General features: G+C 42.3%; 5 protein-coding genes across 5 annotated transcripts; 1 reads left to right on the plus strand and 4 right to left on the minus strand.

The window, feature by feature from the left end:
• Positions 1–1,199: 1,199 nt before the first annotated feature.
• On the minus strand, positions 1,200–4,866 carry SS1G_01159 (hypothetical protein; the record flags this gene model as incomplete). The annotated part of the gene is made up of 5 exons (XM_001596916.1): positions 1,200–2,420; positions 2,505–3,623; positions 3,816–4,057; positions 4,275–4,550; positions 4,614–4,866. 5 exons carry the CDS (start codon positions 4,864–4,866, stop codon positions 1,200–1,202), a joined length of 3,111 nt encoding a protein of 1,036 aa, XP_001596966.1.
• A 2,323-nt stretch (positions 4,867–7,189) lies between these two features.
• SS1G_01160 (conserved hypothetical protein) lies at positions 7,190–7,948 on the minus strand (the record flags this gene model as incomplete). Its single annotated transcript, XM_001596917.1, has 3 exons — positions 7,190–7,283; positions 7,337–7,872; positions 7,922–7,948. 3 exons carry the CDS (start codon positions 7,946–7,948, stop codon positions 7,190–7,192), a joined length of 657 nt encoding a protein of 218 aa, XP_001596967.1.
• A 756-nt stretch (positions 7,949–8,704) lies between these two features.
• SS1G_01161 (hypothetical protein) lies at positions 8,705–10,373 on the minus strand (the record flags this gene model as incomplete). The annotated part of the gene is made up of 2 exons (XM_001596918.1): positions 8,705–10,075; positions 10,128–10,373. 2 exons carry the CDS (start codon positions 10,371–10,373, stop codon positions 8,705–8,707), a joined length of 1,617 nt encoding a protein of 538 aa, XP_001596968.1.
• A 1,126-nt stretch (positions 10,374–11,499) lies between these two features.
• SS1G_01162 (predicted protein) lies at positions 11,500–11,948 on the plus strand (the record flags this gene model as incomplete). The annotated part of the gene is made up of 2 exons (XM_001596919.1): positions 11,500–11,565; positions 11,703–11,948. The coding sequence occupies 2 exons, from the start codon at positions 11,500–11,502 to the stop codon at positions 11,946–11,948; spliced, it is 312 nt and encodes a 103-aa protein (XP_001596969.1).
• Positions 11,949–12,541: 593 nt separating this feature from the next.
• SS1G_01163 (predicted protein) lies at positions 12,542–12,685 on the minus strand (the record flags this gene model as incomplete). The annotated part of the gene is made up of 1 exon (XM_001596920.1): positions 12,542–12,685. The coding sequence occupies one exon, from the start codon at positions 12,683–12,685 to the stop codon at positions 12,542–12,544; it is 144 nt and encodes a 47-aa protein (XP_001596970.1).
• Between the last annotated feature and the right edge of the window lie 622 nt (positions 12,686–13,307).

Below are 13,307 nucleotides of genomic sequence, written 5' to 3' on the forward strand. Positions count from 1 at the left end.
GTGCTGGAGGCAGCGGCTGCCTAAGGTTTCGTCTGGTTGGTAGTTATGGGTTAAGGCTTTATCACTGGTATTCACTTGGAAGTGAAGTCGTTGCTAGATCAAGTAGAATGTAGGTAAACTAATTGATAACTAAGTTGAGCACGAAGCTCCTAAACTATGAAACTACTCTAACTATATAATGAACGATAAAGGGAGTCTCCAGGAGCTTTCTGGCTCCTCAGGGCTCCTTATCACGTGATTCATTTTTATCCTAGGACACTCATCCTAATGGTGAATCGTGACACATACATCCCCATCAACCCACCCCCCACTCTCGCCCACCAACCCTCCTCCACTTCCCTCCCCTTCTCCCAAGCCCTTTTTATTAATCTCTTTCTTTTAATCTACCCCAAATTTATCCCAAACCTACTCCAAATCTACCCTCAACCATTAAATACCTTATATTATCTCCGTCTCCATCCCCATATCCACATCCACATCCACATCTACCTTCGTATCCATATCCATATCCATTTTATCACATTATATATACATCATTCAATCACTCACTTACTCACTCATAAATAACAATATATTCATCCCCTTCTCCAACCTCCAGCCTTTACACATTCATCCACTCACTCACTCACTCACTCACAACCCAATCAAAACGCCAAAACTATTGCACTCACTCTATTCCATTCCATTTCATTTTACTACTTTTACTACTTTTAAATACTTTTCCATCCCCCTTAAAATTCCACTCTATTTTCCATTCCACTCCATTCCACCCCATACCACGCCATTACTTTTAAAAATCCAATCCCATCTCCATTCCCATTTTCCCATCCCAAAAAGAAGAAGCACCCAAATTATCAAAAATTTTCGAGTACCTATACCTATTTGTACCTATGAACCCTCCTCCCTTTCCTCCCTTCATACATGTATATATATATGATATATCTAGGCATATACTATACTATAATGTACTGGGAACCAATACTCACAAGGAAAAAGAGAATAAATACTCCTCATGGTGGGGATACCGTCATGGGCGCATACGCGCATTATCCACCCGCCCATCAATTAATCAATCAATTAATCAATCAATTCACCCATCCATTAAATACAACCACCACCAACAACCAAACCACTACATTCACATAATAATCAAATTCCATCCCCTGCCCTCCCCTCCCTTTCACCCCCTCCCCCACCCTCTACCCAGCAGTAGTCAAAACATAACTCGTAATAGCACCCATCCTCTCACTCGTCAACTTCAAACCAATCCTCAACAATTCCTGCGAAACCTCCTTATCCTTCTCCTGCAATAATTCCCAATCGACCTTCTCCATTAACCAAGCCACACAATCTCTTTCCGCCACAACCGTTGCCGTACGATCCGTCTCGGAGAAAAATGGTAATTCCCCACATGTAGTTCCCGCAACGATACTTTCAAAGTAACGTCCTTGAGGTAATTCGTAATCGGCTCGGAGGATACCTTCTTCGAGAAGATAGAAACCTTTTGCTGGTTCACCTCGACGGAAGAGTGTTGATCCTGCGGGATATTCTTTACGAGTGAAAAAAGGAACAACGCGAAACCAGAAATCTTCATTCTTTTTGGTGAGACCTTGAAAGGTTTGAAGAATTAAGCGAAGGGGTTCCTTAAAATTAGAATATTTAATATCAGGTACATTAGTTTCCTCCAAAGCATTAGTAGCCATTCGAAAAAGTTGACTACGTCTTGGAGAACCGAATTGAGTGTCGAAAGAATGTGAGAATGATTTACCCCGACTGTTTCGACTTGTAGGTACTTCTAATTGATTTGAGGTTACATTTCGATTTGCTCGAGCTTGTTGACTAGCGTAAAGTGTTTTCAGTAATTCGTTTTCGCAACTTTCCAATGCGGAATTCAAATCCTCGAATAATGTTACCTCATTACCATCTTCAATTACTTGACCTTGACCAAGACCAACTGATCTAAGATGACTACCTATAGGACCTTCAGAATCAATTCCACTAAGACATAAGGTAACGCCTTTCTTGCTGAAAATGCGGTTCAACCGAAGAAACGCTTCTGCAGCGGAATAATCAATTCCCGTCACATGATAAAGGTCGAATATCAAGAAACGGATGGGTCTTTCGGTGAATGCTTCATCTTCGACTAATGCACGGATACGTTCCTCGACACTAACGATAGTACCAAAGAAAAGGTATCCAGCCAACTTTGTAACGTGAATTTGTTGACCAACATCTCGAAGGTAGCGGGATTGAGTAGCGTTTCTACGAACAGTGGATCCAGCTATCTCACCCGAGTAAGATGCTCTAACTGCAGGGATCCTGGAGGTTTGGACTACAAATGATACAAAGGCCAAGCCAATGCCAATGAAGATTCCAGCAACGAAATCATAGACACCCATTGTGATCACTATTACGCATACCTAGATATGTTAGCTTTTATCGAAAAATATATGAACATTTAACGTGATAGGAATCGAGCAGGAATACCCTCGATCATAACTTACTGTCAAATACTCAAGGGACTTCAACTTCTTCCTTGGTACCCAAACTGCCTCAACCAAAAGTTCGAATCCAAGTACAAAGATGAGAGCCCCAACCATCATGACGGGTATGTACCCGATTAAGATGAGTCCATACACTAGAATACCGAAAGTAGCGGCGGCAAGTAAAATACCAGCCAGACGAGTACCACCTGATCTCATGAAAAGTATCGAATTGGTGTAAACCAAATAATTTTGAACACTTCCAGCAAATCCAGATAGCATATTTGAGACACCATGTGCGATTAGTTCTCGATCCAAGTCAAGATGATCCTCTCCAACATTGATGGCCAATGCGGGAACATTGATAGGAACATGTAAAAGTCCAAAAAATGTTAAAGCAAACATGGCAGGGACTGTTTCAATAATGGCGTCCCAACGTACAAGATGGAATTTGTACAAGGTCCAAAAATACCACCATGGCTCATTAGCTTCAGGTCCCTCGAAAATCCAACCCTTCTGACGTAAATTAGGTATTTCCAACTCATCCAATGAAAGGACGAAGAAGTAAAATACTGCTGGAATGACCATTATAACGGCGGATAAATAAAACTTCGAGGTAATTTTGGTTTGTGACCAAACAATAAATAGAGCTATGGCGAAAGGAATAGCCCATAAAGCAATTGTATCAGACTCAAACATCTTATTCAGAGTGTTTAAGTCGTAATTTAAATTTCCATCAAGGCGTGCTGTGACCTCAAACCCAGTAGCGATGAGGAACCAACCAACACCACCAATACATCCTATGAGTATGTGCCTGGGAATGAATCCAACGATGTAACCAAAGCCACAGGTTCCCATCAAAAAGAATACAAGACCTGTCAAAATGGAACTAATCGCATATGACGTGATAGTGGTCGCGATGACGGCTTCGGCATTATCTTCGCCAACGACTTCCATTATCGTAAACGCCATTTTATGAAAAAATGGTACTACTTCTATCATTTCACTACCAATACCCCCTTTGAATGTACTCATACCGCATGAGAACACTAATTGTGAAATGATTGTGCTCACATAAAATATGGAAATTCCAGCAGCACCAAGTTTTTCGAAGATTGGCTGTCCTAGAGGGAATAAGATCTATAGAAAGAAATGTCAGCATGTAATAGGCATAATTCAAGTATGAGTTTTTGAATTTGAGGGCTCAATGGCTTGGGTTGGGGCAATGAAAGGTAAAAGTAAAAGTAATAGAAGAAGTAAGCCCTTGGATTGGGCTTACTTCACTGTTACTTCAGGTCTTGTGTAATCTGTATAAGCAGCAATTAAACATACCATTCCGTATGATAACGCATCCAAGATATTGAGAAGCGCTCCTAAAAGTACTGATGGAAGAGATTGAACTGGTGCCATAACACAATTTTTCCATATTGCTTTTTTATCCCAGCGCTTGGGGTTGAAGGCAGTTTCAACAACGGGTAGTGCTTCGTTCTCTGGGTCGATTTCAAGGCATTCCGTAGCTTTTGGCCAAGTTTGGTACTTTTTTCGTATGTAAACTTTCAAGATCCTGATTCCCTCTGGTCCAATGGGGATGTGAATGCGAGGATGAAACTTTAGACAGTAAGGGTGTGCGCTCCGTCGAGTCCATCTTGACACCTTGTGAGGTAATTATGAGACGACCATTCGGCGAATCGGTATCATCATGACTATTTTCAATGGCTCCATAGTCTGATGCTCCGTCTGTATTTGGTGGTGATGTACTTGGAGGAGAGGATCTGAGCATATTGGCTATACCAGATGCACTTTGTGGAAGGCTGCTCGAGGAGCGCTCCTCTGGAGTGACCGGCTCAGACACTTCTTCTATAGTTTCGTGACGTGAGGGTTCACTTTCTCGGTTCGGCCTTGACTCTTCTTCACCTCCATTGAAGTATGATTCGAGGTGCATTTGCGTGGTACGTGGTCGGGTAGGGGAAGGAGGAAGTGCGGCTGGTGTGTCGGACAGGGCATATGATGCAAGCTCGGCGGTATCTTCTCTAACACTGCGGGCATACTGTGCGCTGTCTACCGGTGCTGCGATGATGTCAGATGATGATCAATTGCGATATCTCATCTGAAGTATGAGGTGACACTTACCTGGGTCTCCACGATAGGAGAGATGAACAAAAGAACGTGTAGGTTGATATTGGTGTGAAGTGCCGGTAATATTAGCAGTCGTATTTTGCTGGGTCGATTGGCCTCGAAAGGAGCCGTGATTCACATCGGATGGCATATTGGAGACGCCATCTTGGGTAGGAGAAGCACGAGGGATGAGGCGGGGACTTGAGTATGAAGAGACGGAATCTCCACGACGCCGAGTTGGCCCTGAAGCCGGTGAGGGGAAAGACATTATTGCAATTTTTGCAGGTAAGAGGTAAGAAAGAAAAACAGAGCGATATGTGGTAAGCTACCTAGGTATCCAAATTTTCGTATCTGCCTCACGCTCGCAGAGCGTAGAAGCAAGTTCTACGGGGGAAGATATTGTAATGATGCAAAATGAAATTGACGAATAAAAATGAATTATGGAAAAGTTCAGAAAGTCTACTTTGTAGATAAGATCTAGCTACTAGTTTCCCCTTAGTTCCAAAAGTAGTCTGTCTGATGGCTCAAGCCTGGGAATTTCCCTGTAGTTTGAATACTTGGTGGGTAGGTGGAGATATCAGATTGAATGAACAAATGAATCAATGTGATTGTTTGGACGTATGGACTTTTGGACTTTTGGATTGGAAAATACAATACACTAATGCAATAAAAATAATTAAAATTAAAATAAAAATATGTGGAAATACAATTATGTTACAATATGTAGAAAGTTCTAGTATGCATGAAGTAATGGAAGGTTTTGCTAGCCCAGAAGAAAATGGCATCAAAGAAAAAAAAGAAGTGTGTAGATTGGTTCCCTTCTCCGTACGTTTGCGTGCTCGGTAAGAAACTTCACATTCACTAGGGGAACAGCTTTTCCTGGGATGCATCATAGCTTGCATAAGCCAAATTGGAATATCCATCAAAATATCTCCACTCATACCTTGACAGTACAGATGATGGAATCGGGATGCAGCCAGCGTTCACCGGATGCAGGAGGAATCACAAGAATAGCTTAAAAAAAGTTGGAGAGAGGAGGAGAATGGAGCGGTGGAAATTTACCTAGTCGGGTAGAGCCTAGAAGAGAGTCTCGATCGTATTTTTATTTTTACTCCGTATGCTTTGTGCTTTGTGCTCTATGCTTCATGCTTCATACATTAAACTCGCGGACTTAACTCCATAAGGTTATAATAGGGAAAAAAGGTGGGGTCACATCATTTCTCCCCACCGGAATATTTCTGTTTATCTTTTTGCACCACTTTAAAATCTCGAGGATCATAAATTCGGTATGCGCCTTGCTCCAATCCTTTTCCATGCTGTATCCATCACATCATGGGAATTTGGAATTTGTGTCACTGCTAGGTATACAGAGTACGCTTTGTATTTGTATATGAATTTGATACCTACCTTTTCTTTATCTCTGCTGCTGCAGGTCTATATTTGATCATCTTGATCATCTCGATTATCTTGATTATCATTTTTATTATCAATATTTAAGTAATTAGAGTCTTCGATCCAGATTCTAACTCACATCCATTCATGTTACCAATACTATTATATTTCCTACCAGAACAAACCTCCATTTGTAGGTGTTGCGAAAACCGTTGCCAACCCATCCTCTTTTGCGCCAGAGCCATAGCCAAGAGTTTGCCATGCTATTTGCTTTCACTGTTACTCCATTACACCGCACTACTATATCAATCTTATATTACTCAAAACCCATTAGAATTTATAATACCTAGCTATGTTTGGTCACGAACGAGATGTCACTTCTCAGGTCATGAATACTTCAATCCTAACTGATCAAAACTATCTTCCGAAGAAGTGGCCTTGTACAATACAAGCAGTAGTGCTCCAATGTGAAATACCGCTTTCGTACTCAATTCTTAGGTAAAGCCAAGGTACAAACTGATTACCTAGAGACCGTCAACCTGTCAATCGATGCATGCCGGCTATTAAATTTACAGCGCAGAAGCAAGTTGTACGACCATGAGAAGGTTTCCCACTCAGCAGCCACCATAGAAGCTTTCATCATATCCAATAGGAGCTTCCCAATTCAACTCGAGGTATTTTCAGAATACGATCATCCAGAGATCTTCTGGTACCTTTCTTTACACAAGACCCTTTCGTTTAATGTACCCCGCACCGAAGCTTGGTTACGGAAAAGTTTTGTTGTTTGTCTCCCACCTGAAATTATACAATAATACTTTCACTCTTCGTGTGGTATTTATATCGTAATAGAAATAACAAAATGTCGTCGTGTAAACTGCACATTCCTCGTCGCCTTCTCTTACTCCTATTCACCGTTTTTGGGCCTGGATGAGAATAGGGGACCCCACTAACCCACAAATCTCCGGCACCGGCCGCAATAGGGTCTTTCTCCTCAACGGGCTAGGTTTGCTGAGCACAGAGCCGTGTTGTCCCATGGGTGGAGAGCGCTCTGTACTCTAGTCTTTTTCATTGACATCCAATCCATTCACCTCCCGCAAATGTTTGATGGACTTTTCTCATCCATTTTGTTCGATGAATTTAACAAACATCACCGTGTGATGTATGTATTGGCTTCACAGTCGTGTGGTGGAAGCTCCTGTTTAGCTGAGCTTTTGAAGATATCCTTGAGCGATCAAACGTTCGACGTCACCTTGGCGCACGTAAAATTGCGAATTCTTGGTAAGGTTGATGGTACTGCATTGTAATCAAATCAGTCAACGTCCATATAATTTGTGTGTATCACCTACCCATATTCTGTTTGGATTTCCCCGGCATCCTTGAGGACCCGAACGTCGATGAACAAATCCCTGGGAGGCTCAAGACTTCCGGTAAGATCAATATCAGTCCAGTGTCCTTTAAACGCAGCAAGTAAATCGCTATATTGCCTCACGTATTCTTCCTCTTCCGGGCTTAGACTACTGGTATTTCCCTCACCACTCCCCAAATCAGCACCTCCGTTCTGTCCCTCATTTGTAACTCGATGTTGCTGCGCAGCTAGATCCAATACGTCACTGCCATTCCAAACCATTTCTTCAAGCTTGTCTGTTCGTGTACGGTGGTAGGCAAGAAGACAACGTTTGTTCCTTCGCATACACAAGTGATCAACGAGGAGAGTGCATGCTGTCGCAGGATCGGCAGATGGGTCAAAGGAACCACCGATTGATTGTAAAATATTTGAAGCATCTTTATCTAAGTCTCTAACTTCTCTAGTGACTGCGCGGACCATCTCTGTCTGATATGGGGGCAGGTGTTCGAGCTTTTGAGTTCTTTTGGCATGTTGAACCTGGATATTGTTAGCTAGAAGATTTATTGGTAGGCGACAGATGACTCACCAATTTATTCCCTACATCTCCGTACATTTTCTACTATGTACCTTATTTATTTAAATATCGCCCTGGACTCATTGAGGTAATCTGTTTGTGAAGTCGTGAAGAAGCAAAGAAACATATCCAAAAGTCGCAACACGAAAAAGTGGGTCTTGGCATCTAAAATTAGTTCCACATTGCATTCGAAACTAATGTTCTTCACTTCACTGCACTCATCTGAACGCTCTAACATTTTTTCAAGTATATTCTTAATGCCCACTATTAGGTATATGATTTACAACGAAGGACTCAATTATGCCAATGAGCAGTTTTCATTTGGGAATTCATTCACGTCTAGCAATTTTAAGAAGGTACATCAATCACAATAAGATGGGATTAGAACGGAAACCTGCATGACAATGTCTTTGTTAACGCTCGTCAGCCCTCCTTATTAAACAAACCCCTTGTCCATATATCCTCAATCATATACAATATAGCAAGATATGGTAAGTAACCAGATTGCTTCGTGAAAGTTCACGGGAGGATTTATGAATAGGACATCCCTGATACCAGCTCCAATTTATGTGGCTGTATATGAGGCAAAACGTCCATCCCTATCTACATCATGGAGAGATTTATGTTCGCAAAAATCGCCGAACTTTTCCATACACAAGGAAATTGTCAGACTATCGAACCACACGCCAACACCACGAGAAATGCACATAATGAGACCTCCTTCTCCATACCCAATGCATCCCAGAAAACATGTACACGAGCAACCCGCCCAAACTCCATCAACATTCGATCACTTTATTCCTCTCCGGCTCCCATCCAGTTGTCGAATTCTCGGCCACTATCTAGTGTTTCAATCTGCCACCCTTCTTGGTGTCCCCGCAAGACATCCATGTGTTGATCATGGATCTGCCCTTTGTCTACATGCTGTTCAGGGAGATAATGAAGAGCAGGATCCATTTCTCTATCATTCATTCCGTACCCGGCCTGCCATGCTTGCTCAGCTTCATGATTACTATCAAAATACACTCCATCAGGATGGGATTCATGATAGTTGGTATTGTCGTATTGGCCATGATCTTGGGTCATCAAAGAAGGATCTATCCTAAAATCCGGCGCCGGCGAGGGTGTATAGTGTGGCTGTGGGTGCATTATATCGAACTCATGTCCTCCCGGAATACTGACTTGGTACGAGTGAACTCCTGGAGCTGGGGTCTTCTTGATGATGACGTCTTCAACGCCGGCTACCAAGGGGTTACTGTGAATGGTCTGTTGATAATACTCTCCTTGCATGTTTGCTTGATTATACTGAGCAGGAGGTTGCTTTCCTGGATTTGCTATTTGATACGAGGATTTGTTATAATTGCCGTAGTGCGGCTCCATAGAATGTTCGCGTGAAGAGTAGTGGTATGCGGATCTTGTCGAAGGATACATGACAGGCTGTTGCTGCATGGGTCGTGGTGGATTCCGAAGGTTCCGTCTCTTCTTTGACTGACCTACTCCTTGCCAATCAAAATCAGTCAATTCTGAATCATCGGAAGCGATATCTTCAGACATCTTCCTTTTGGAGGATTTGCCGGCGCCAGGTTTCGTTGGAGAAAATTTGTATCCCGGATGTGCGTTTTGGTGATTAATTCTCTCAATCCTAGCCCATTCACTGAACTGCTCTTTTACAGCCTCGGGTTCCAAGGGCCAACTGTCACCACAAACCTGGGACACTACTTGATGATTATTCTGTAAACACCAATCCTTGGTGCGATTTTGATATGCTTTGCGGTAAAGCATGAAAGAATTCATTGGTCTCTTCACTTTCCCTGGGACCTTGCCATCGTCTACCTCCCTTCGTCGTTCCTCAGCCGACCTATTCACGTATGTCTCGATATCTGCGACTGGAACGTGTTTCCAATCTTTAGTAAGCTCGCTCAACGGCTTATCCAGCTTGGCCACCTTTTTCTCGGCTTTCACCTTTTCTTTTTTAGCCTTCTTCATTTTGGGCGATTTTTCTGCGCGATGACGTCCTTCAGGCATAGGCCTCAACGTTTGTTGTCCACCTCTTTGAATCGTAAGACCACTTCTCGTTCTGATCATATCTTGGGATGAAGGAGTTGGTGAACTGGCTGGAGTACTGTACTGATCCTGATACATGGGTGTCTGAAAATCATGATACTCCTAATCAACAATTAGTTTGGAAAAAGTGGGTAAGCCTTGCTCAGCAACTCACATATTGAATCCCTAATCCGGAGTCCTGATGTTGATGCTGGTATGGATAGCTCGTCTGCTGTTGCCGAGTGCGCACGAATTGATCTTCGTGCGAAAGGGGCGAGCCGTAACGTGTCTGCATATGTATGCCTTCATCTTGCTCGTACTTTGGTTGCGGATAAGATGTGTTCGCATTATGTGCTACTAAATGATGAAGATCATGTTGAAACATTTCGCTACTTCTTGATGGCGGCGGTGATAACGTCATGTTGATCGCTGGTGTGGAAGCTTCGGAAATTCGGTGGAAAGAAGGAAGTCGACTTTTGGAGATGTTGGTCACTAGCTTATAAATGGCCTTCTACCAGTGCAGAATATTCACCAGCCAGACGATTAGCCACAGGAGGCTGTGGCAATTAAGTGAATTCTCGTCCAATCTATTGTGACAGTACTGTTGAATTGTTGGAGGCCCGCTTTCAACTTTTGTCCCCTACTGTGTGGTGGGATATATGGACTACTTGCTGTCACTTTTGCAATTGTTGATGAATGTCTCCTGAACCTCGGCCAGAGAAGGATCGTAAGAAGCAAGTGAGACCAAAAGATGTTCCTTTTCAAAGTTCTAGAAATTCCAAAGAAGTTCTTTGAAGAGTAAATGGTTCATCTGAAGTCCCAAAATTAGGTTGAGGTCTGAGAAAGTGATTCAAGTGGGATCATTCCCCTTTTCTCTCACAACCGTGCAGTATCAGAAAGTTTGGGATGAACCTGTGGCTTCCTGCAGGCCGCGCCGTCTTTCCTTCGGAGGCTTATGTTCTGGAACCGTGGTGTCAAGCAAATTAAATGCAAGTTTCCAGTGATGAGTACCCCTAATATTGATTCAGAGGCTCTAAGGTTGCAATAGTATCAAGAAAATAATTTTCTTTGTCTTCTGCTGCAGTCGTGGTGAAGTTGCTGTTGAAGTAAGCAACAACTTTTCGTGCTCTATGCGACGATATTCTAGCCGTGTAAGAGCCTTTGTTTTGAAAAATAAATCAAAAGAAAGGATTTGGGCAGGTCTTTATGTATTCGAGAGATGGGTAGTGATGAAAGCTAGCGTATGAATTGGGCAAAGAACCGTTTTCAGCCAATCACTGTTTTCGACCACTTCAAAGTCACATCACATAAGCACATCTACAAACCTTCCAAAAGCGCGTCTATTCCTCATATGAATTGCATGCGATTTTGAAATTGCGATTTCTCCAGTCCTTTGAAACTGGAAAAAGGTAGTCAAAAGATGATTATCTTATTTGTCTCAGAAATCTATATCAAGTTGCATCTCTCTATGTAACCCTGCATTATTTACTACCCAACAGGACATCAATTCAATTCAATCACAACACTATATTCTGCACAAATCAGAGATGGCTCTGGTCGAGGCTAAATACAAACAAGCCCAGGATACATTTATTTTTAATGAACCATGCATGGTGAGTGCACTTCCCCACCAGTTCGCGCATGCAAGAGCAGAGAGTTCGCAGCTTGAAGGGTACATTCATTGAGTGGCAAGGAAAATTACTGTTGCATATTAGGTCTCTCCGGTCTCTGTAGATTCCTAATACGCTAGGTATCCATAAACCGGCAAGTTGCGAGGAATGTTGCGAACTGGCTGTGGTTGCACAAGATTGCTGTTTTAGGATTACTGGAATGTGGATTTTGGTCTAGCCTCTCTACATCATTACCTTTCTCCGACAGGTATCACATTAGTCTGGAGGCTTTTGATGTACATTTTGCTTGCTCTGAGCATTTGGAGATTGCATCTGAGCTTTTTGAGCATGCATATTTTGGTCTAGATGAACTTGATTATGGATAGGATAGGTAGGTTGATTTTGATGAGGCGATGAAGTAGAATAAAGTAATGTAGCGTGCCATCAAGCATTTATTGGGCGATCATATCAATCTAATTCACATATAGAAAGTGTGGCGTCAGCTTTACGGGTATATGCATTAGTTCCATTAGTTCCATTTGTTTGGTATATGAGCTAGGAGGAGTGGGGCTGGAACACTTCCACTCACTCCCGGTTGCTTGGGTAGCTGATGAATAAGCTAAATTTTGTTCAGTTTGTCGTGAGAAATGAAAATGAAATGAAGGTGTTGTTCTTGAAATGTTTGGGGATGGAAGGGAGGTCTTTTTTCTTGAGAATATACTTTTGTTTCCTTTGGCTTCTGTGCTGGGGAATCAAACTTTTTTTTTTTTTTTTTGGAATAGGTGAATGAGATGGATGGATAAGTGGTTTGCTTCAATTGAATTGAATTCAATTGATCCAAATCAGCTCTTTGGATATCGTTTTCTCGGTTTTACTTATTCATTTTTTCATTCATTCATTCAATCATTCAATCATTCAATCATTCAATCATTCAATCATTCAATCATTCAATCATTCAATCATTCAATCATTCAATCATTCAATCATTCATAGAAATCACCTTTATAGTTTCTCCTTCCGTTGAGAAATTCTCATTCTCATTCTTCTCCTTATTCTCATCACTGCAGATTAATGGATTTTTGAACGCTTTAATAATAACTCCACGTATAGGGCGGATAGACATGTAGGTAGGCAGGTAGGTAGGTACGTGCTTCCTTTCCTACTTTAACTTTATGATTACATCCCTACGAATATTTGCGTTCGTGCCCAATCTTCTTTAACTGTGATTTTGGGGTTTTGAGTTGGGGATTTGGTAGGTAGGTGGGTAAGTATGTATGTACTAGGGAGATAGATGAAGAGGAAAATAAATTGCGAGGTTGTTCCTGGGAGGAGCAGAGGAGGAGAAGGGTAGAGAGGGATTTACGCTCTTTTTTGGAAGAGGGAAAGAAGGAGAAAGTGTCGGCCTTGAGTTAGATCGGGTTGGATTGGAATTGACTCCGATATTTCCCGATTGCGAAAGTGAAGTGAGTGTCTGTTGGGCGTTTGGAAGCGGGGAGAGGGAAGGGTTGTTGGAAGGAGGGTATTTGGTTGAGGGGTTTTCTCTGGCCAATGAGGTGGTAGATGGCGATACAGCGATTGTCGATTCGATTCTTTTCGAGATGGCAGATGGTTGATGGCAGATGCGACTTACCTGCGCAATACATCTAGATGGGATATGGGATATAATCACCTTACTGCGCCATGCCCCATCGAAGAAGAAAAGGAGAAAGAGAATAGAGGATCTGCTGATGAGAAGAGAATATCAG

Source organism: Sclerotinia sclerotiorum, genomic scaffold (assembly GCF_000146945.2).
Source record: "Sclerotinia sclerotiorum 1980 UF-70 scaffold_2 genomic scaffold, whole genome shotgun sequence".
Lineage (NCBI taxonomy): Eukaryota > Fungi > Ascomycota > Leotiomycetes > Helotiales > Sclerotiniaceae > Sclerotinia > Sclerotinia sclerotiorum.